Source organism: Moschus berezovskii, chromosome 15 (assembly GCF_049115385.1).
Source record: "Moschus berezovskii isolate FMDL1 chromosome 15, NW_MosBer_1.0, whole genome shotgun sequence".
NCBI classification, from domain to species: Eukaryota; Metazoa; Chordata; class Mammalia; order Artiodactyla; family Moschidae; genus Moschus; species Moschus berezovskii.
In genome coordinates, this window is record NC_142474.1 from 29,817,025 (window position 1) to 29,837,232 (window position 20,208).

Genomic DNA, 20,208 nt, shown 5'->3' on the forward strand with positions numbered 1-20,208 from the left:
GCAGGGGGAGATGGACAAACTTAAAGTCACTTGTTCTGGCTAGTGTGGGCCATACAGTGACCCCAGGGGTCAGGGTCCATATCCAGACCATTATCGGGCTCAGGTTCAGATGGAAAAGCTTGGAGCCTGGAGGGAGAAGACCCTGTTGGAGCAACCCTGGGGGAGGGGAGTATCTGTGCCCAGCAGCAGGACCTGGGGATAGGCTGGCAGGCCTTTCAGACCCACCTGACCTGCGAGCTTCAGGGAGAGTGATGGCCCAAGACAGGTGGGCGGTGACCCCAGAAACTGGCCGGTAGGTGTGAAGCCGGCCCCCTGGCCTCTCCCCAGGCCACTGTGGCTATTGGGGCTTCAAGACAGGGGCTGCTCTCCAAGGGAGGGTGTTTCCTGGCAGCAAGTGGGAGGGTCTGCATAGGACTAGGGTGGAGGAATGGGATTCCAGGTACCCGGTCTCTCCCTGACTTTACAGCAAGGCTTCCCCAAATCTGGTCCAGCAGGAGCGCTCTGGCGCCCCTGCCGAGTCAGGCATAGAAGTACAGGAGGAAGGGGAGTCGGGCGAGAGGCTGTGTCAGTAGGGGTGGGATGGAGCGGCTTGGCCCGCCCCCAGTCCCACAGCCCCACCCTGCGTCTGTGGGGATGTCCTAGGATGACTCCTAGAAGGCAGGAATTTTGGATATTCTCTTGTCCCTTCCTGATATAATTCTCCCTCCCTTTAAAGGCAAAAAGAGAAGGGGGAGGCAGAGGATGAGATGGTTAGATAGCATCACCAATTCAATGGACATGAATTTGAGCAAACTCCAGGATAGTGGAGGACAGAGGAGCCTGGTCGGCTACAGTCCATGGGGTCACAAAGGGTCACACATAACTTAGCGACTGAACAAAGATTGGAAGGTGTGGCCAAGCCTGAAGAGCGGCTCACAGCTGAACCCAATGGGGAAGGGAAGGGAGGTTCTTAATTGCGTGGTCTGCCTCCACACACCTCCTCCATCAACTCAGAAGCTGAGTTGCCTCCTGCAGAAATTCTGAAGCCTCATTTCCCAGGGAATTCTAATGACTCTGACCAGGCCGGTGGGAGCTGGGGATTCTGAGCAACCGGAGCTCTGTAGATGACCTGGATGTTTGAGTGCCCCCCTGAGGGACATTGAGTGCCCGGGGCCTCAGGTGCTGCTCCTCACCCTGCTGTCCCCATGCATTTCCAGATGAAGCACAGCTTGCGCAGCTTGTAAAAAAGGAGCAGCCAGCCCTGTCCAGTGTTTCTCTTGAGCCCAGGGTCACGAAGGCACTTCCTTTCTCTGTGGGGCCCCCACTTTCCTCTTGGGGTGGCAGTGCTGGGTGACAGTCCGGCCTTTGCCAGTGCTGGTTCAGGTGCATGGACCACTCAGTACAGTTAAAGTTTGGGGTGAGGGCCTCTGTGAGGGGGGGTTCCAGCCTGGCAGGCATGGCCCTGGACTTCTGCTCACGGCAGGGACCAGGGTCCTTGGTGGACCCTGTCTGGTTTCTGGCACAGATGTGTTCACTCTCTCTGAAGGACTTCCTGGGCCTTGGGCAGCGGGATCCCTCTCAGGACCCCAGGAAGGATGTGACTTGGTCAGCCCCTTGACAGGACCAGGACTGCCCCTTCTTCAAAGGAGCCTTCAGCGTGGGGCTCTCCCTCCACACCCTGGTCCAGGACCAAGTGAGAAAAGAGCCTCTTTCTCTTTTGCTGAAAGGTATGTGTGTGTAACTCACCGGTCCCAGGATAATTTTAACTCAGAGGCTGGCCCCAAAAATGCCACTGGGTTTCTTTTTTCCCTGGCTGGCTCGGCAGGGAGTGGGGCGATGCAGAAGCCCCCGCCCACCCAGGTGGGCTGGCTGAATGGGGGGCTTGTTCGAGGGCCGGCGGGGCGGGAACTGGTGTCTGGCCGGCCCACCACCAGCCCCGCCCGCTGAGCCCAGCTCGAGGCCCCTGCCTCCCGCTGCCGCCAGCTCCGCTCAGAGTGCGACTGCAGCCATGGCTGGAGCCCCCACCCTGGCCCTGCTGCTGCTGGGGCAGCTGCTGGCCGCCACCGTAACCTTGACTGAGGCACAGGTGAGCGTGGGACCCAGGGCGCATGGGGCTCGCCTTTGAATGTAGCTAGGGTGGGGGTCCGTGTCTCTGTGGTCACCTGCTGAGCAGTGCAGCCAGGGAATAAGCTCCCCACTTGCCTCCTGTAGCCAGTCTCCCTGAGTCAGCGAGGGAGCCAGAAATTCCAGGGCACTTGGGGATGGTGGGCACAGTCTTGTCACTGCAAAGTTTCCACACCACCTGGGCACCGGCTCGCCATCGCCCAGCTGAGCCCCCACGGACAGGGGGACACCCTGGGGATGAGTTCAGGGACAGCCCCGTCCTCACCCAGCGGGTGTGGTGCCAGAGCTGCGTCTCCACCAGAGACACACAATGTGGCCTTTGTTCCTCATGGGCCTTGGACGTGGCCCCTCTTGGCCCAGCAAGGTGGCAGGGGACACTGCAACAGCCCGGGGGTCTAAAGGGGAATGGGGGAGGGGGCGGTACAGGCCCCTGCACAGGCCCGAGCTCTTCTCCGGACTGGGAGGAGGGGGTGCTCTGTCAGGCTAACCCCAGGGCCAACCAGGGGGACCCCCAGTGGGAGAGCATGGGGTGCCGCCACCTGATGACATTTCTCCATTTCAGAAAGTGGGACCTCGAGGGCCCCCCGGTCCCCAAGGGCCACCTGGGAAGCCAGGCAAGGATGGCAATGATGTGAGTTTGGCAGGGATGATGGGGAAGCTTCTGTGGGGTTCTCACTCTGGCCCCAAACTCCCTGAGCTCCAGGCCTGATGGAGAGAAAACGAAGTCCACGTCCCAGAGCTGGGGTGATGTTGGGGGTGATGAGCACCCCTGTGGGATATGAAATGGGACAAATGATCCTTTCTCCTCCTTGGAGTGGACCCCTCAGGGGTTGTCTCCCCAGAACAGGTGGGGGTGGCTGTGAAGTGCTCTTTGGGTTGGAAGTGTGGGCCCTGAGGCATGTGTCTCTGGGTCCCTGGAGGGCCCCTACTCTTTTCTGGAGGTGACGGCCCAGGCATGGGGCCTATCCCCCTAGCAGGGTCTCCGTGGCTACTGGAGGTTGGAACCAACCTTGAAGGGGCTGGGGGACTGTCATATTCAAGGTGCCCCAGCCTAAGTGTGGCCCTGGGTGTGTGGAAGCAGATGAGACCCCACAGCTTGCCCCTAGATCCAGGTGGGGCGAGAGCACTGGACCCAGAGAGCCCCAGCCAGGCCATGAAAGGGCCCTCCAGGCCTCTCCTCACCAGCGCTGTTCCCCATGGAGCTGCCCTTGACCAGTTAGCTCCTGGAGTCCCAGGGGCCTGCCTGGCTCTTAACGGCCGGAGTCTCCCTCCTCCCACCCCCTCCGAAGGGCCATTGCCTACTGCAGTCAGGTTGAGCCCTGGACCCAGGCAGCCTAACCTCCTGGTGGGGCTGGGCCCCTTGCACCCCAAGGCTCCACAGACGATAGGAGCCAGGCCCCATTGTTCCATCTAGCGATGTTTCCACGTAATACCTGGCCTGGAAGCTTTGGGTGGTCATCAGAGGGGAGGGCTGCTGGGGTGCCTTCCTCTGTGAGTATGGGGGCTGCCACCTCTGACTTGGTTTCAGACAAGTGGAGGGGTGGGCTTCATGATGCCTCCCATCATTTCTGGGGTGTTCCTGTGCCCTCAAGTGGGCTCAAAAGCCCCAATCTGTCCAGCTAACCCATCTCCCCACCACCTGCCCTCTCCCCAACACCCACTGCTGTGCCTTCCCCTGGAAGGGAGGGGCCCACCGGTATGGACGACAGGATGAGGGGCTCCATCTAGTCTTCTGGAGCCTCCTCTGGCCCAGCTCTGCTCCCTGGGGACGCTTGGTCATGTGGGCATGTCCCCTCTGCAGGGAGAAGTTGGTCCTCCTGGTCTGCCTGGGCCCATGGTGAGTGTCCTGGCTGTGGTGTGGGCTGTGCATGTGTGTCGGGGTGGGGATGGCCTCCTTCTAGTCTGGAGGGAGGGGTGGATCTATAACAGAGGGGTCATTGACATCCCTTCCTATCACGCTGGGCCCTGGGTCACCAAAGGGGAGGCCTGGAAGAAGGGGCAGAGAGGAAAGGGGTGGGAAGGGAGTAGGTGGGACCTGTTGCCTCTCAGGGTGGGGTCTGGCTTTTGAAGTTTGTTTGAGCCAGGGCAGGGGTCAACACAACCCTGCACGTCCAGCTTGTCAGAGGTCCCACAAGTGACCCTCCTGGAACTGTTCAGGCCAGGAATTAAGGGCTCTAGGTTCACAGTGGGTACCCCAGCCCTTCACTGGGAAGGTTGAAGGGTCCAGGTGAGTATCACACAGATGTGGCCAAAGACAGGTAGGGAGCTGCTGGAGGAGGCGCCAGCGAAGGTGGGCAGCTGGGCCAAGGTCTGCGAGCAGCACGGACGCAGGGCTCTGGTGGAGAGGCCCTCCTTGGGCCCCACTGGAGGATGTCTCTCTTCTTGGTGAAGGCTGCTCTCTGGCTCAGCTTCTGTCACGCCTCTGCCCTTTCCCCGACAGGGACCAAAAGGGGCCCCAGGGAAGCCGGGGAAACCAGGAGAGGCCGGGCTGCCTGGACTGCCTGGCGTGGATGTGAGTGTGCCCGGTCCTCCCCTCCCTTCCCCCTCCCCTCCTCTCGGAGTGCGAGCCCCCACCCCCTCCCCCTGGAGGGGCTCCATCCCAGCACCCAGGAGTCAGGTTTAATTGCTGCTCTCCAGCTGGGCCAGCTCAAACAGGAGAGCCTGGCCCAAGAGGATCTCCGGAGGTCCCCCAGCGGGGTCCCTTGGCCTCCATCCCAGACCCGTCAGTGTCTGGCCCTGTCCGCCAGACGCCAGTGCCAGCACAGAGGAGGGCGAAGTCCCGCCAGCTCTCGCTTCTCTGGGAACAAAGGCCCATTATCCAGACCCCTCTGAGTCCCTGGCGGCTGCATCAGGGGTCCTCAGGAGCTTAAGGCGGGGCCCCAGGATGGGGGCTTTGTGAGCACTGGAGGGGGTCCAAGAGGAGAACTCTCCTGCTCCCTGGGCTTGTCCACTGCAGCAGGGGCTCCAGCTGCTGGCTTCCCACCCCCCCAGCACAGCACACCAGGTGGATGGCAGGTGGGGCCAGTGGGGGGAGGTACCAGTCTAGTCTTTGGGACCTCGCTGGACTGACTTTAGTGAGAGAAGGGCCCATGGCTGGCTCTTTCCCCTGGCGGGGCACATCCTTCCTGTGCAACCCCTCCAGCCCTCCTTCCATCTGCTCCCCAGGGTCTGACCGGGCAGGATGGACCTCCTGGACCCAAGGGCGCTCCCGGAGAACGGGTAAGGCAGGCACCACGTCCAGTGGCTTCAGCTTGGGGTTGAGGTCCTGGCCAGGGGCAGTCTGGCCGAGCACCGCCTGTCCATGGGGTGGGGGTTCTGAGGGTGGCTGCCGTGACTGGACTGGCTGGGCCCCACCCCTGATGTGGGGTGGAGGGGATGGGAGGGCAGGTGGACACAGGGTGGCGCGTTCCCTGTCCCCACCCCATCTGGTCAGAGCTGCCCCAGCCCTCAGACTGTGTTGAGGGGCTGGCATGGGGCGGGGCATGGCTGGCCCTCCTCCTCCCATGGTGAGCCACTGCCCCTCTCTCTGAGGGGCCCAAGGGACATGGTCACTGTGCCCTGAGTCTGACCGGTGTCCACCAAAGCCTCTTTCTGGTTGACTAACTTCTCTCGTGGTGCTGAGAGCAAAGCTGAGCCCAACACTCCCGCTCTTTCCCCGCTTTAAGAACTGTTTCCCAGCCCTGGATTGCAGAAGACAGGGGGCTGGGTGCGGGGGGACCCAGGACACAGCACTGCCTTTGGGAACTGGGCTACAGAGCTTTCTGAGTAGAAACAAGGGAGAGAGTGGCCGCCTGCAGTGGGGCAGGTGCTTTGGTGATGCCAAGGAAGGTGTGGGAGATGGAGGGTGGGAGAAAGTGGGCTAGCTCCAGGCTTTTCTGCTGGGAGCCTGGGACACAGAAAAGGGAGGGACCTCCAAAGGACCTCAAAGTTGGGATGCAGGCAGGAGGAGGGCCAGGAGGGTGCTGACAGGCAGGTGGCCGCTGAAGCTCTGGAACTCTACTGTGGGCCAAGGTCAGAGGGCTTCCTGGAGGAACCGGCCATGGAGCTCCTCTGTGTGGCGTGGGTCACACCTGGTGGTCCATCCTGCCTGCAGCGGTGCTCTCAGGAAGGTGGGACCAGTTCTGGCTTTTCCTCTGCAGGATTGTTGGTAAAGGGCTAGACCCAGACCCCTGGGACATCAGAGGTCCCCCCCACCGCCTGCTGTCAGTCTTCTGTGAAATAGGAACCCCTCCTCCGAGGAGATGGACTTGGGAGGGAGGGGAACAGGTTTGCACACACAGGCATGGTGCCTCTGCCAGCCCCTCTGACACCCCATTTCCTCCTGCAGGGAAGTCTGGGACCCCCAGGGCCACCTGGGCTGGGGGTGAGTACTGGCATCTCCCCCTGGTGGGAGTTTGAGGGCCCTGAAGCTCCCCAAGTGCAGCCCCTCTGCAGCTTCTCCTGGGGTCCTGGATGCCATCTGGGTTGTATCCTCTCATCCCCAGTGACCACCCTACCAGCTCAGGGTGATGGGGTGGGTGGTGGGCAACCCCCTCCTGTCCCCAGCAAGCCCTGACCCCATTCTTGGCATTGCAGGGCAAAGGCCTCCCTGGACCTCCTGTGAGTACTTTACAACCCTCTTGCCCGCCCCCCCCAAAGCATGCCCACCACACTCAGAGCCAACATGGTCACCAGGTCCCAAGCCAGGGTGAGGGTGGGGCTTGGTTGGGGGAGACAGAGTCCCTGTCCCTAAAGAGAGCTGGCCAGCCCTGTGAGGACAGAGTCTGAACTTCCCTGGGTCCTCAGAGCTCCTTGGGTGCAGATCCCCCTCTCTCACTTCTTACCTTCCCAGGGAGAGGCAGGGGTGAGCGGCCTTCCAGGTGGAAGTGGCCTCCGGGGCCCCCCGGTGAGTAGCTGCCAGGACTCCCCAAAGGCAACTATGGAGGGGGGCCTTTCCCTCCCTTTTCTCTTCCCCCTTCACCTCCTCCCTGCATCGCTCATCTCCCTCCCCCCTTCCTTGGTGGGCCTCAGTGGCTGAAGTCCAAGGACAGAGTGGATCTCGGGATGCAGAAGGTGGGGGAGGGGCGAGCAGGTGGGCGGCACCATAAGTGCATGTCCTGGGCGGGGGTGGGGGGGGGAGGGGAAGCTTATCTCTGGAGATGGCTGGTCATCTCACCCCTGGTGGGGGCTGCTGCTCTAAGTCATAACCCCTCCCACAGGGACCCTCAGGACTCCCAGGCCTCCCTGGCCCCCCAGGACCTCCTGGCCCCGCTGTGAGTACTGGGCAGAGGCTCTCAAGCTCTCGGGCAAGTCTCAGGCATGGGTGACTGCTTGGTGGGTGCGACTCCCTTGTCCCCAGGATGCCCATCCTCAGGCCCCCCAGGCTGCCAGCCCCAGGACCCATGTTTTCATGGAGACTCCTGGCCACACCCCAGACAGGGGCTAGGGCCAGGCTGGAGCAGTGCATCAGCTGACCTGGGTTAGTGGGGCTCAGGCCTGGGGGCCACCCCATCCCAAGGGCAGATGGTTTTTGTCATTGTCATACACCCTGCAGAGGGGGCCAGCAGGAACTGGCACTGGCCACTGAGGGATGAAGGGCCCGAGTGCCCTGGTGGTCTCGAGGGGTGGGTTGTAGGGAGGGAGGGTGGAGGGCTGTGTTGAAGCTGGCATCTCTGTGTTCCAGGGTCACCCAGGGGTCCTTCCCGAAGGTGCTACTGATCTTCAGGTGGGCGTGTGCAGCCTTTTCAAAGCCTTTTGTGGCGGTGCCTGTCTTCGTGGGAGGGGGTCCCATCTGGACAGCACAGGAAGGCAGGGATGGGGGCTCTTTAGGAACAGGCTCAATTAAGGCAGCACCGGTTCTGGGTATAGCATCTCCTCTGTGCTGCCCTCTCCCCACCCCCACAGTCTAGCCTTGCACCATCACATCTTCTGGCATGCATGGTAGCACAAATGGAAGTTAATTTAAGCAAAATCACATGTTGACCAATTTGGCTCCTCCTTGGCACAGCCAGGCTTTGTGTGTGAAGGCCAGGTTTTAGCCACGCAGGGCAAGCTTGACCACCTCGGTGGGGTAGACAGAAATTTTCAGGCTACAGTCTAGTAGTTAAGCTTTGTCTCTCATGTAAGAACAGTGACTCTGGAGGCCCAGGGTTCGTGGGCCAACAGCCAGCCTCCTGGAAGGAGCGGTTGTAAGTTATTAAACAGAGGACCTGGCCATGCCCGGCTAGCCCACTGGTGCCCCTGTCGGCCCTTCTCACCCCCACCTGTGTCCTGAGGGCTTGACTTTCATGTCCCTGGGAAGGCTTCAGGGGTCTTCTGGAAAGAGCAGAACGGCTGGGCCCTTGATGCTAGGGGAGCAGCTGTGGGGGTGACATCACTGGCTCTACCAGATGAGCTGTGGAATGATCCGGAAGCCCCCACACCAGCCCTGGACTCGCTGAGACCCTGGGGATGCCCGAGGGTCACGCACGCCTCCCTCTGGCACCTCCATGCACCGTGGGGACCCTGAGCAGGGCTGGCTGCTGAGCTGTGTGATGAAGGCCCCTTTGTGAAGCCAGCAGCCACTATGCTGAATAGCTACTTTGAACCTGTGCTGGGCCGAGACATCGGAGCTGGGTGTGTGGAGGCGGCCTCAAGGGGCTGGTGGCTGCGGCCTAGCTCTGCAGTGCCTCACTGCAACCCGCGGCGGCCCTGAATGAGGCTCTGTCTCGGCCCCCAGGAGGCCCCTGTGTGGCCCGAGGTCCCCTTCACTGGTGCCAAATGGCCCATCTCAGGGCCTCCATGTTCTGACCTCAGCACCTGCTCCTATTCTCTTTGACCGGGAGGGGTCTGACCACTCTGTTTCCCAACAGTGCCCGGCCATCTGCCCGCCAGGGCCCCCAGGGCCCCCAGGAATGCCAGGGTTCAAGGTGAGCAGCCACTGAGGGTTGACACAGACCCCAGCCCACCCTACATTCCCTAGGAGGTGGCCGGGCCCCCACATGGGCAGAGGTCAGGGGGTGGTGGGGTCACAGAGCTGTTGCAGGAAGCAAGGGGGGCTGGGGTCCCACCCTGCCGGGGGTCCTTGCTGTGTCCCTGTCCCCTCAACACTGGTGACCCGTCAGGATGGGGGGCATCGAGAGACAGCGTGGAGAAAGTTGGTGTCAGACCCTCACCCCCATCCTGGCCCAGCACTGTTCCTCCCACCAGGGCCTTGATTTCCCCAGCTGGCTGGTGGGCTGGGTAGGCCTAATTGTTTAGGGCTGCTCGGGGGTGGGGCCGTGACTGTCTGCCCACTGCTGTCTTTCAGGGACCCACCGGCTACAAAGGGGAGCCCGGAGAAGTCGGCAAGGATGGCGAAAAGGTGGAGGCCGGCCGTGGGGTGGAACCCGGCAGGGGGTGGGGAGGAACGGGCGCTGGGGTGGGATTGGGGTGAGTGAGAGGTGCTGGCTGCTTCACAGGTGGGCAGGTGGGGGCACCCTGACTGAGCAGCTTCTGTGAACCCCCATCCCCCCATTGGCCTGCCTGCCAGAGCCCGGTGGTTTGGGGCAGGGTCTCTGCACAGATCCCCACCACCTGGCCTCACACAAAGGTTCCCTGAGCCTGGGCAGGCCTGCTGCCCTCCTCCCTCGTGGCCACTGCCCTGGAGGACGTGTGTCTGTCCTTACCCGCAGACTAGGGCTCCTCTAGCATGGTGGGAGTGGCCAGACTGCCATGTGAGCAGCTGACCCCCACATGGTGTCCAGGGAGGGCTGGGGTCCTTGCTGAGAGGGAGGACAGGTTGCAACCTCTCTGGAAGATGGCCAGTGCCCCCTAGGCCTTGGAGGCACAGAGGTGAGGTCAGGGCAATGCCCCCAGTGCTAGGGCTTGGGCAGTAGGTAGGGGGGAGGGCAAGGAGGAGAGCTGGGGCTGACCCCACCCACCACCACTTTCTGCGCCTCTCTTGCAGGGTGACCCCGGCCCCCCTGGACCCCCTGGTATCCCGGGCACCGTGGGGTTGCAGGTGAGCAGGGAGAGGGGTTGGACAGGTGAGGATGTGGGGTGGACAGCTCAGGGCTGTGAGGAGTGGTCCACCAACCCCCAGGATGGGACTGGGTGGGGGTCCTGAGATCAGGGTCTCCGTGGCTCTTGGGGGTATGCACTCCTGGGGGACTGCTGGCCCGGGCCCTACAGCTCCAGCTCTCTCCCTGCAGGGTCCACGGGGCCTACGAGGACTTCCAGGGCCATTCGGACCCCCCGGGGACCGGGTAAGTCTACAAGACCCCCTGCCCACCTGGCCCTTGATGGGCTATGGGCCAGCCTGAGGTGAAGAGGCATTGGGGGCCACCTCCAGAGGTCAGGTGGGCCCCTGAGTGTGGGTCCTGACCCGTGGCCATGCAGGATTGTCTCTGGACTCCTCACTGGATGGTTCCCCAAACCGGAGTCTGTGAAGGCTTTTGTGGGTCCCGGGGGGTGGGAGGGGCAGATGGGGGATATCAGGGGGGCTTGGCAAATGTGGGGAGGGGAAGAGGCCTGGGGACCCTAGCGGGGTACTGATGGAGCCGTTGCTGGGGGGCTCCTGGGAGGGCCTCTCCAGATGGACCTGGGTGCCTTGGGGATGCCCCCAGGCTTCTGATGAGAGGCTCAGGGTCTTTCTCCTCCACAGGGTCCCATTGGCTTCCGAGGGCCCCCCGGGATCCCAGGAGCCCCTGGGAAAGCGGTATGTGTGTGTCTGGGGGTGGGTGGGGTGGCCCCTTCAGGCCCAGCTCTGTTCTCTCCTCTCTTCCTCCCCCAGTCGCCTTCCCCAGACCCACTGGGCTGCCCCAGCCCTTCCCAGGGCTTCAGTGTCCCATGGGCTCACCTGGGGGACACATGTGTCACACCTAGGCAGGTACCTATGTGCATGCCCGAGGGGAATGACTGGGCACACCTGACGTGGGGGCGAGTTTCCCAGGGGAGTCAGCCTGGCCCTCGTGGGAGATCTGCGCCCTGTTTCCAGACATGAAGTGAGGTGGAGGTGTGGTCCGGGTCCCTCTGGGCTCTGTGACCCTCAGCAGTGTCACCCGTCCCCCCACCTTGTTAACTCTTTCCCTATCCCCCCTTGTCACTGCAGGGCGACAGAGGAGAGAGGGGCCCAGAGGGGTTCCGCGGCCCCAAGGGCGACCTTGTAAGTGAGAGAACCTGGGTTCTCTGGGTCCTTCCTGGGAAGAACCTGGTTCATGGGGGTGGGGGAGGCACACAGACAGCAAGTCCAGGGAGGCCTGGGGTGGCTGCCCTCTCCTGGAGGTAGGGGGAGCCCCTGGGTAGTGCCAGGCCCGGCCTGGGAAGACAAGCCTTCCCCCCTAGCCCAGGTAGCTTCTTCAGGAGCCCCCGGCTTTGTTTCCCCTGTGGCTCCTTGAAGCTACTGTCACCTAACAAGCTCCTCTCAGGAGTGGCCGGGCAGGGGCCAGAGGACCACTGACGTCCATCAAGAGGCCCTGGGCTGTGAGGCCTGACCTTGTGCCAGGACTGCCTAGCTGAGAGATGGAGCAACAGAAAACACGACTCTCGGGTTAAGTGACACAGATAATCAGGCATCTCCCAAAATAAACTGAAGTGACCGTCTCCAAATCCATCTCGTCTTTCCCGGGTTTGAGAGGCATCCCCAAGACCCTAAGATAGCTCCTGCTTGATGAGCCTTTTTCCCCTCAGTGTAGGGCCTGGCCCCCACAGCTGTCCCCCAGCCAACCCTGAGTCTAGGAAGTGGTGAGCAAGGCTCCTGCCCCCCTCCCAGGACCAAGTGACACACTTGGGAGAGCAGTCCCCGAGGCCTGACTGTGGTCCCTCTGTTTCCCCTAGGGCAGGCCTGGTCCTAAAGGCATCCCCGGCATGTCTGGGCCCGGTGGAGAGCCGGTGAGTGTCCGTGGCTGCCAGCGCATGGGGGGGGTGGGGTGGGTGACCTGTGCGGCCCTCCTAGCCCTGTGCCCACATTCAGCCCAGACCCACACTTCTTCCTGGCCCCCTGGCTCCTTCCCCACTCCAGCCTGAGAGGACAGGGTAGCCTGGCCAGTGGTGCGGAGGCAGAGCTAAAATGTGGGAGGAGAGGGAGAGACCCTGGCTGCCCTCCTGCCGCCCTCCCAGCACGGGACTGTGTTTGTGGTTCCAAAATTGGTCGAGCCTGTGGAACTAGGCAGGTCAGATCCTGGCTCCCAGGCCTCAGTCTCCTGGTCTGTAAAGTGGGCACAGCAGACTTTCCCTGGAGTGCTGCGCAGAGTCTGGGTCCATTAGGGGCAGCATGTGGTCTGGGTGCGTCCTCCCTGCCCTCACCTGCACGATTGGAGGGCAGCACAGGTCACCACCTGCCTGAGCCCAGGAGGGTAGACCCACGGCAGGGCAGTGGGGAAGGGCAGGGCCTGGCGGGCATGGCCTGGAGGGGGCCCACCCCTCACCCGGCCTCACACCGTCCCATCCCCAGGGCATGCCAGGCAAGGACGGCCGGGATGGCGTGCCAGGACTCGATGGCGAGAAGGTTGGTCCTGCCTGGGGTCTGCAGGGAGGAGGAGGGTGTGCAAGGCATTCAGCCTGCAGGACCCCAGCATGTGTCCCACAAACCCCACAGGGAGAAGCTGGTCGCCACGGCGCCCCGGGAGAGAAGGGGCCCAACGGGCTACCGGTGAGTGCAGGCGGCTACTCGGCGGCCATCTACCCTGAGCAGGGGTGTGTGTGGGGTCTCTGCATCAAGGCCAGGGAGGCTGTGGGAGCCCCTCACTCTCAGAGTGCTCTGCCTCTGACCTTGTGTGCTGACCTCTGACCTACAGGGTCTACCCGGACGAGCAGGGTCCAAGGGTGAGAAAGGAGAACTGGTACGTGGTTGCTTTCTCCTAGGGAGAGGGGGAGGGGAAGGCACAGCGCAGTCTGGGTCCTGGGGGCAGAGGGCCCCCCCCATGTAGGCAGGCACTCAGGGTTCACCCCTCCCCCGCAGGGCAGACCTGGAGAGCTGGGCGAGGCCGGCCCCTCAGGAGAGCCTGGCGTCCCTGTGAGTATCTGCAGCCCCTGCCCCCTACTCATGTGTGTGTGGAGCCCACTGACACCCTCTGTCCCTTCTCGAGTGTAGGGAGATGTTGGCACGCCCGGCGAGCGTGGAGAGGCTGGACACAGGGGCTCAGCGGTGAGTTGGGAAAATGAAGTCTCAGGGGGCAATGGGCTCGGGGCCCATTTCTCTGCAGGCTGGGGTGGCATCTTGGAGGTATGAAAGGGCTGAGTCTGAAAGTTGGGACATGGTGGTGGCCGGGCCTCAGCTGTCCTGTCCTTGAGACTCTGTGCTGAGGGTGCAGAGGCCCAGCACCCAGCACCAGGCCGAGGGAGCAGCCCCGCCTCAGGCCCCTCCATGGACCCAGCAATGACGCCACCAGGCTCAGTGCCCAGGGCAGCAGGGGAAGCGGTGACTGGTGCAAAGTGCGGCTGATGCACAGGGTCCCAGGGCCTGACCTCTGCTACCCCAGCTGCCCCCAGGATGCCTCCTTCCCAGCAACTGGGCCAGATGGCTTGGGGTCCAGTCCCTGTGCCTTCCCAGCCCCCAAGGGGAGGTGGAGCTGGACTAAAGCTCTCCCTCTGTCTTTCAGGGCGCGCTGGGCCCGCAAGGCCCCCCCGGGGCCCCTGGCGTCCGTGGCTTCCAGGTGGGTGAGGTTTGGGGCCAGGGAGCCCAGGTGGGCCAGTCGGGCTTGGGGAGAGTCAACACTGGGCTCCTCTGTGGGGCTGACGAACTGGGCCCTTGTCTGTAGGGCCGGAAGGGCAGCATAGGAGACCCAGGCCTGCCGGGCCCCCAGGGCCTCCGAGGTGGCTTGGGCGACCGGGTAAGTGCTGTCCCAGTGGGAATCCCTGCACCCCCACCCGCCTCATCCCACCTCCCACAGTTCCACAGCACACTCAAAGGCAGTGTCGGTGCCCAGTAGTCAGCACTGGGGGGTCCCCATTGTCCCTGAGACTTGGGGGTGGGGGCGTCAGGGAGGAGGCTGGGGGCAAGCTCCCATCATGCTCAGGGGCCAGGATGCCAAGTGTCTGGGAGGGGCCCTTGTGTACCGAGCTGGTCCTGGCACCGCAGTCGGGGAAGGGCACCAACCCCCTCCCCCGCCCCACTATGATCCTCTAACACTCACCCCTTTCTGACCAGGGCCCAGGAGGAGCTGCTGGCCCCAAGGGCGACCAGGTGAGACATCGGTGGTCAGGTCAGCTGGGGGGCTGCCACTGTCTTCAGGGCTGGGGGCACCTCCTTCTCTCCCTCCCTCCTTCCAGCTTTGTCACCTCCCCGACTCCTGGCCCCTCAGGCTGACAACTCAGAGCACCCATCCAGACCGGGATCAGTTGGCTCCTGGGTACAACAGAGGCTGCCTGTGGCCTGGGGGGCTTCTCAGGGACCCTCAGAGTAGGCATTCTCCCTGCTGGCTGGTTGGGTCCCAGGAGCAGCATCTTCTCTCTGAAGGGCCCAGGGTGGGAGAGGGGCCCACAGCTCTGCTGCTGACCCCCACCCCGAAGCACCAGGAGGACCTAAGGTGGCCCAAACCCACCTGAGGCTCTGCTCGCTGTCTGCCTGGCACCCAGGTCTGGGTCTTGGGCATGGCTCCCGCCAAGATGGGGGTCGGCAGCTCGGCACTGTGTCATTTCAGGGCATCGCGGGTGCTGACGGCCTTCCTGGGGATAAAGGAGAGCTGGTGAGTGTGACAGGTGGCCTCTCGCCATGTTTGTGGTGGGGGGAGGGTGCGGGGAGGGCAGCATCTGCAGGTCTGTGGGGTGGGGGTGGGGCCGAGTGGAGGCCCGAGGCTGAGGGTGGGACCTGTGCTGTCCCCTGTGGTGGGTCTTCTATCCCCTACCCCATCTCCGCACTCCTGTGACTTTTCAGTATGAATTAGCCAGAGCTGAGACTGGGCTACAGAAAACGCTGCTTCCACCGAGCTGATGGAACAAAAGGCTGACAGAACTGCAGACAGTCACACTTTGGGAGGTGAATGAAAGGGAGCAGTCAGGGTGTTTGCCGACAGGGACCTTCGTGGCCCCATGTGGCAAGGGTCTCTGGCTCTGTGACCAAGCCTTTCTTTAAGTCGGGAAACAGCTCAGTCCAGGACCCTCATCTCCAGCAGAACCTTGTAGCCCAGAGCCAACCTTTCTGGCCGGGGTGCTGGGCACCAGCTGTGGCTGGAGTGCAGGTGGCATCAGGCTCTCACCGGACAGCGGCCCGGGTAGAGGAGGGGTCCTGGGCTGTCTGGCCACAGGCCGCTGCCCAGGCCCTGTCCACATCCTGCCAGGCAGATTCCTGGGTTCACAACTGGAGAAAGGGGGCCTCAGCCACAGAGACCCTCAGCTCTACCTTATAAAACAAGAGTGAGAACATAGTAAACACGGGTGAGAAGAAGTACACTACTGCTAAGCACACTGCTTAGGGAAAATAAGGCGGCTCCCTGATGACTCAGAAGGTAAAGCGTCTGGCTGCAGTGCAGGAGGCCCGGGTTCGATCCCTGAGCCGGGAAGACCCCCAGAGAATGAAATGGCAACCCACTCCAGTATTCTTGCCTGGAAAGTCCCATGGATGGAGGAGCCTGGTAGGTTACAGTTCATGGGGTTGCAAAGAGTCGGACACGACTGAGCAACTTCACTTCAGGGAAAATAAGTTTAAAACCATCAGTAGCTACAAAACAATCTCAGCAATATAAAAATATAAAAAGAATATACAATATTTATGAACATAAAAGAAACATACCTAGAGTAAGAAGGAGTAACCCCTGTGGATGTTGTCGTGTAATCATTCGGCAGCTTCGTGGGTGACTTCTTTCTCTTCATCCCCATCTAATAACGGGCAAGGCTGGCTCCTGGGAAACTGGTTCCCACAGCCAACAACACGCGAGTAACTGAAGTGCACAACTTCCCTTCTGCTCTTTTCCAGGGTCCCAGCGGCCCTGTTGGCCCCAAAGGAGAGGTGAGTGCCTGGCAGACACTGGCGCTCCGGCCCCCTTGGGGCCCCAGGCTGGCTCTGGGGCACTGATGGCCGTGTGGGTCAGAAGTGGGGAAACTGCCATCTCCAAGGGAGAAGCCCCTGCAGGTGGCTCGGTCATGACCCCCTCCCTGCTTCTGTTTCCCTCCAGTCCGGCAGTCGCGGGGAGCTGGGCCCTAAGGGCATCCAGGGCCCCAATGGCACCAGCGGCGTTGACGGTGTCCCTGGACCCCCTGGCCCCATGGGCCTCCAGGGTGTGCGAGGTGTGCCTGGCATCACTGGAAAACCTGGGATCCCGGTACGTGTCCCCCGGGAGCCAGTGCGCCTGCTTGTTGGGCTCTTCCTGGATCCAGATCAAGTCCTTTCCAGACAATCAGGGTTCCTGGTGTTAGTGGGGGTGCCCCAAAGAGAAGCCAGTGGGCCCCCCAATATGATGATTTGGGGGTGAATTTCAGGGGAAAGAAGCCAGCGAGCAACACATCAGGGAGCTGTGTGGGGGGCTGGTCAGCGGTGAGTGTCTTCCATCCCACCCCACCCTGCCTGGTTCATGGTGCCTACAGCCTCACCCACCCCCAGACTGGGTCCCATCCTCACCCTCACTCCATCCCCACCCCCCGCACCCCCATCCCCACCCCCAGCTTCACCCTCCCCCAGCCTCACCTCCACCCCACCCTCATCCCCACCTGCCATCACCTTCCAGCCAAGCCCACTGCTGGTGTCCCTGGGGTCTGCACTGGGTGGGCTCCTTCCCCTCAGCATTCCTTAGGGCTGTAATTTGCTCTTCAGCATTTCTCACGGACAACATACTGACACCATTTCTCATGGACCTAAAGCAGCCCTTTGCAGTCAATGAACAAGCTTTCTTTGAAGGGCAGTATGTTCACACTTCACGTAACACAATTCTGATGAATACACGCCTGATCTTTGTTTTCCAAAAGAGCAAATCGCACAGCTGGCTGCACATCTGAGGAAGCCCCTAGCACCGGGCTCCATTGGGCGACCGGGTCCTGCTGGCCCCCCGGGCCCCCCAGGCCCCCCAGGCTCCATTGGTCACCCTGGGGCTCGAGGGCCCCCTGGATACCGGGGTCCCACAGGAGAGCTTGGAGACCCTGGACCCAGAGGTGAGTGCAGCCCACACCACCACGCAGCCACATGCTGGAGCCCCCCCACCAGTGTCTCCTTGCAGAGATGCTCCCTTATGGGGACAGGGAGGGGAAGAGGCCCAGAGGGGAAACTGACAGGAGGCCTCAGGGGCCCCGCCCTTCCCCTCCTCCCATCCCCTCCCCACGGGCTCCTCAAGAAAAGCCCTAGAGGTCAATCCATTGCTAGAGATGCCTGGGGTACAGCCCTTCATGCTCTGCGGCCCAGCTCCTTATTAAACCCAAGGGTATGACAACATTTTCCAAAATGTGATGTTCTTCTCAAGTTTCATTAGAACAACATTTGGGGAGGACGGGCTGAGAAGAATGTGAGGAATGAATCAACAGGAGCCCCATTTATATGTAAGAACAGTTCCTGTAATGAAAACTGGCATGTGTGACCATTTCCGTGGCAAAAGGCAAAAGTTATGAAATTGAGAAATGCATCTTAAGAACTAGGAGAGGTAATTTAGAAACAAGGCAGAAACCTTGACCCCCTGCCATGGTGCCATCGAGGGAAGCTCAGTGCCCACACAGTAACGTGGCTGTGGGAACTGCTGGCCATTAACCTCTTCTAAAAAAGGCCTTGAACACTTGGCTCATTATACATCGTCTGCCACTACAGTCTGACTGTCTCAGGTCAGCTAGCTCCCCAGCCCAAATTCAGGATTTAGAGCTCCTCATTGCTGCTAGTTCATTCCAAACTTATTAACCAAATAATTTTCTATTTCTGAGAAACAGCTTAAGAAAAACGAAACTTACTTCTGTGAGTTCCTTTCTTCATCTGTGCGGTTAAGTTTAAACACTTCAGTAGATGAAACCGCTTCTGTAATTAGTGGTATCGTTTCGTTACTGTAAAGACATTGGGAATATTTTCAGCACTAGAGGGCAAACGCCGTCAGATGCCCTTCTCTTCCCCGGCAGGCTGAAGTTCACTGTCAGGCAGCTTCCTGTTGTCTTGGAGACGTCACTGTCTGCAGCGGGGGATGGTTTTATCCAAATAGGAATGCCTTTAAGACTGTTGAAAATAAAATTCAAAAACAGCATTCATCACCTTTATGGGTTCTCAGAAAAACAGCCTGACAGGACTCAGTCGAGGCAGCCATTCAGATGCAGGGTCACTGTGCTCCCTGGGGTGCCTGCCTGGGGATGGGGAAGCCTGAGGGTTATTGTTTGAGTTAAAAGAGAACATATTCTGTAGGTCCTCAGGCAGATGCCACTGTCACTGCTGGGCGTCCATCTCCCCAGGACAAAACGGGTCAGGGAGCTGTAGAGGCCGGGGAAAGCCCAGGACCCATGGGAGGCCCTGACTGCCTGGCCCTGGGGCTCCCAGTCCTTTGCAGAAGGTGTGCTACCTTCTGTGATGGGAAAAATGACAAACGCCAATCAAAAGGAAACTAGTGTCACTGCTTTTAGCATCAGGCAGGACAGATGCCCCCAGCCCAGCTGTCTGCCTCAAGCAGCACCACTATGTGGACAAGAGGCTCAGTTTCCCCGGAACATCCCCAAGTCTTGCAGCCAGCATCACACAAAACACAGGCAGCCAGTGAGCACTCCCAGTGGGCATTCGCAGCAGGCCTTAGCGCACCTTCCAGACACCAGGGCCACAGAGACCAAAAGCAGCCAGGAGCGAGGGAGCAGAGAACACAGTTCAGGGGGTGTTTGAAAACACCTTAAATAACTGTCAAAACTCATGGTGAACATAGGAATACAGGGTAAACGCTCAGATTGAAAGAGCTAAAAGTCCGAGAGTGATGCTCTGATACTGGGGAATCACACCAGTGGGTTACATTGAGGCCGACACTTTGCTGCGTGTCCTTTTCTAAATGTGCTTTGATTCAGTAAAGCTTAGAAAGCGGGCACCTTGCTTGTAAGAAGGCAGATCACCACTCACCACAGCCAGTCTGTCTTTGAACTTGAATCAGAGCTTCTAAGCATATGATTATATCACTTGCTCTTGACAGGAAACCAGGGTGACAGAGGAGACAAAGGCTCGGCTGGCGAGGGCCTAGATGGGCCTGACGGAGACCAAGGGCTGCAAGGTACGAGACCACTGTCACTAACGTCGCACGGCACATCTGGGGGATGAGCACACTTCATCGCCTTCTAATGGAACAACTTCTTTCTCTTGGCAAAGCATTCCTAGAGCCAGGGTCAGCAGCTGTTTCAGTAACCATAACCACTTTTATATGGACAAGCTGAATCAATGAATTGACCACCCTGTGTTGAAGTAGATTCAAGTTAGATTCTATTCAACTAAAGCCATCAGATATTTCAGTTCAGTTCTAACAATTTTCTCAGTTGACCCATGTGTACCCTGAGTGTTGGCATTTTTCATGTCAAATATAAATGCTCTGCCAAGAGGGAGGAGGGTAGCCCCAGCCGTGTTCCCTTCTGCACCTTCTGGTGGGGGGACATGCTGGGGCCACCTCAACACACACCCGTCAGCACCCCCGGCTCCTGCTTTCTCCTCTGCTGACCTCCTCTGCTTCCACATGCTCAGGTGCCCCCAAACAGTCAACCCCATGGCTACCACCCTCATCGACAGCACCCCCATCCCTTACCCAAGACCCATTCCTCACACGGTGCCAACTGACTCAGGTCCACGCTGCCCTGCTTAGGACAGAACCCCAACTCCCGCACCCTGGGCCCGTCCTCCCCACGCGAGGCCTCTGCCCTCGCTGTTCTCCAGCCTGAGCGCACCTCCCCTGGGTCCCTCCCAGAGTTAAGAAACAAACTAGAGAAACACAAGAGTTGGGTTGGCTTAATGGACACTCCACTGACGTCCCCTTTCTGTGTCTCCACTCACCTTCCTGGTGGCTCTCAAGGACCGCAAGGCGTGCCCGGCATCAGCAAAGACGGCCGAGATGGGGCTCACGGCGAGCCTGGGCTCCCCGGCGATCCTGGCCTTCCCGGTGCCGTCGGCGCTCAGGGCCCTCCCGGCATCTGCGACACCTCCGCCTGCCAAGGAGCCGTGATGGCAGCTGTCGGGGAGAAGTCAGGTCCCCGGAGCTCCTAAAACACGACTTCAGGAAGAGTGAGAAAATGGTGCCGACTGAGCAGCGGGCT

General features: G+C 60.7%; 1 protein-coding gene and 1 long non-coding RNA gene across 2 annotated transcripts; one reads left to right on the top strand and one right to left on the bottom strand.

Moving 5' to 3' along the window:
* Positions 1-1,852: 1,852 nt before the first annotated feature.
* Positions 1,853-20,177, top strand: COL9A3 (collagen type IX alpha 3 chain). Its single transcript, XM_055433648.2, has 32 exons — positions 1,853-2,065; positions 2,666-2,734; positions 3,905-3,940; positions 4,544-4,615; positions 5,269-5,322; positions 6,431-6,466; positions 6,679-6,702; positions 6,935-6,988; positions 7,302-7,355; positions 7,766-7,807; positions 8,934-8,990; positions 9,371-9,424; positions 10,010-10,063; positions 10,254-10,307; positions 10,706-10,759; positions 11,153-11,206; positions 11,878-11,931; positions 12,494-12,547; positions 12,638-12,691; positions 12,837-12,881; positions 13,001-13,054; positions 13,133-13,186; positions 13,641-13,694; positions 13,800-13,871; positions 14,189-14,224; positions 14,682-14,726; positions 15,953-15,985; positions 16,152-16,298; positions 16,456-16,510; positions 16,939-17,121; positions 19,104-19,181; positions 19,968-20,177. The coding sequence occupies exons 1-32, from the start codon at positions 1,853-1,855 to the stop codon at positions 20,156-20,158; spliced, it is 2,190 nt and encodes a 729-aa protein (XP_055289623.2). The 3' UTR covers positions 20,159-20,177.
* On the bottom strand, positions 11,645-15,957 carry LOC148775402 (uncharacterized). Its single transcript, XR_016039145.1, has 3 exons — positions 15,770-15,957; positions 14,583-14,706; positions 11,645-12,345 (listed from the first exon to the last, which is right to left on the bottom strand). It is a non-coding gene; the product is annotated as an uncharacterized LOC148775402 (long non-coding RNA).
* Positions 20,178-20,208: the final 31 nt, after the last annotated feature.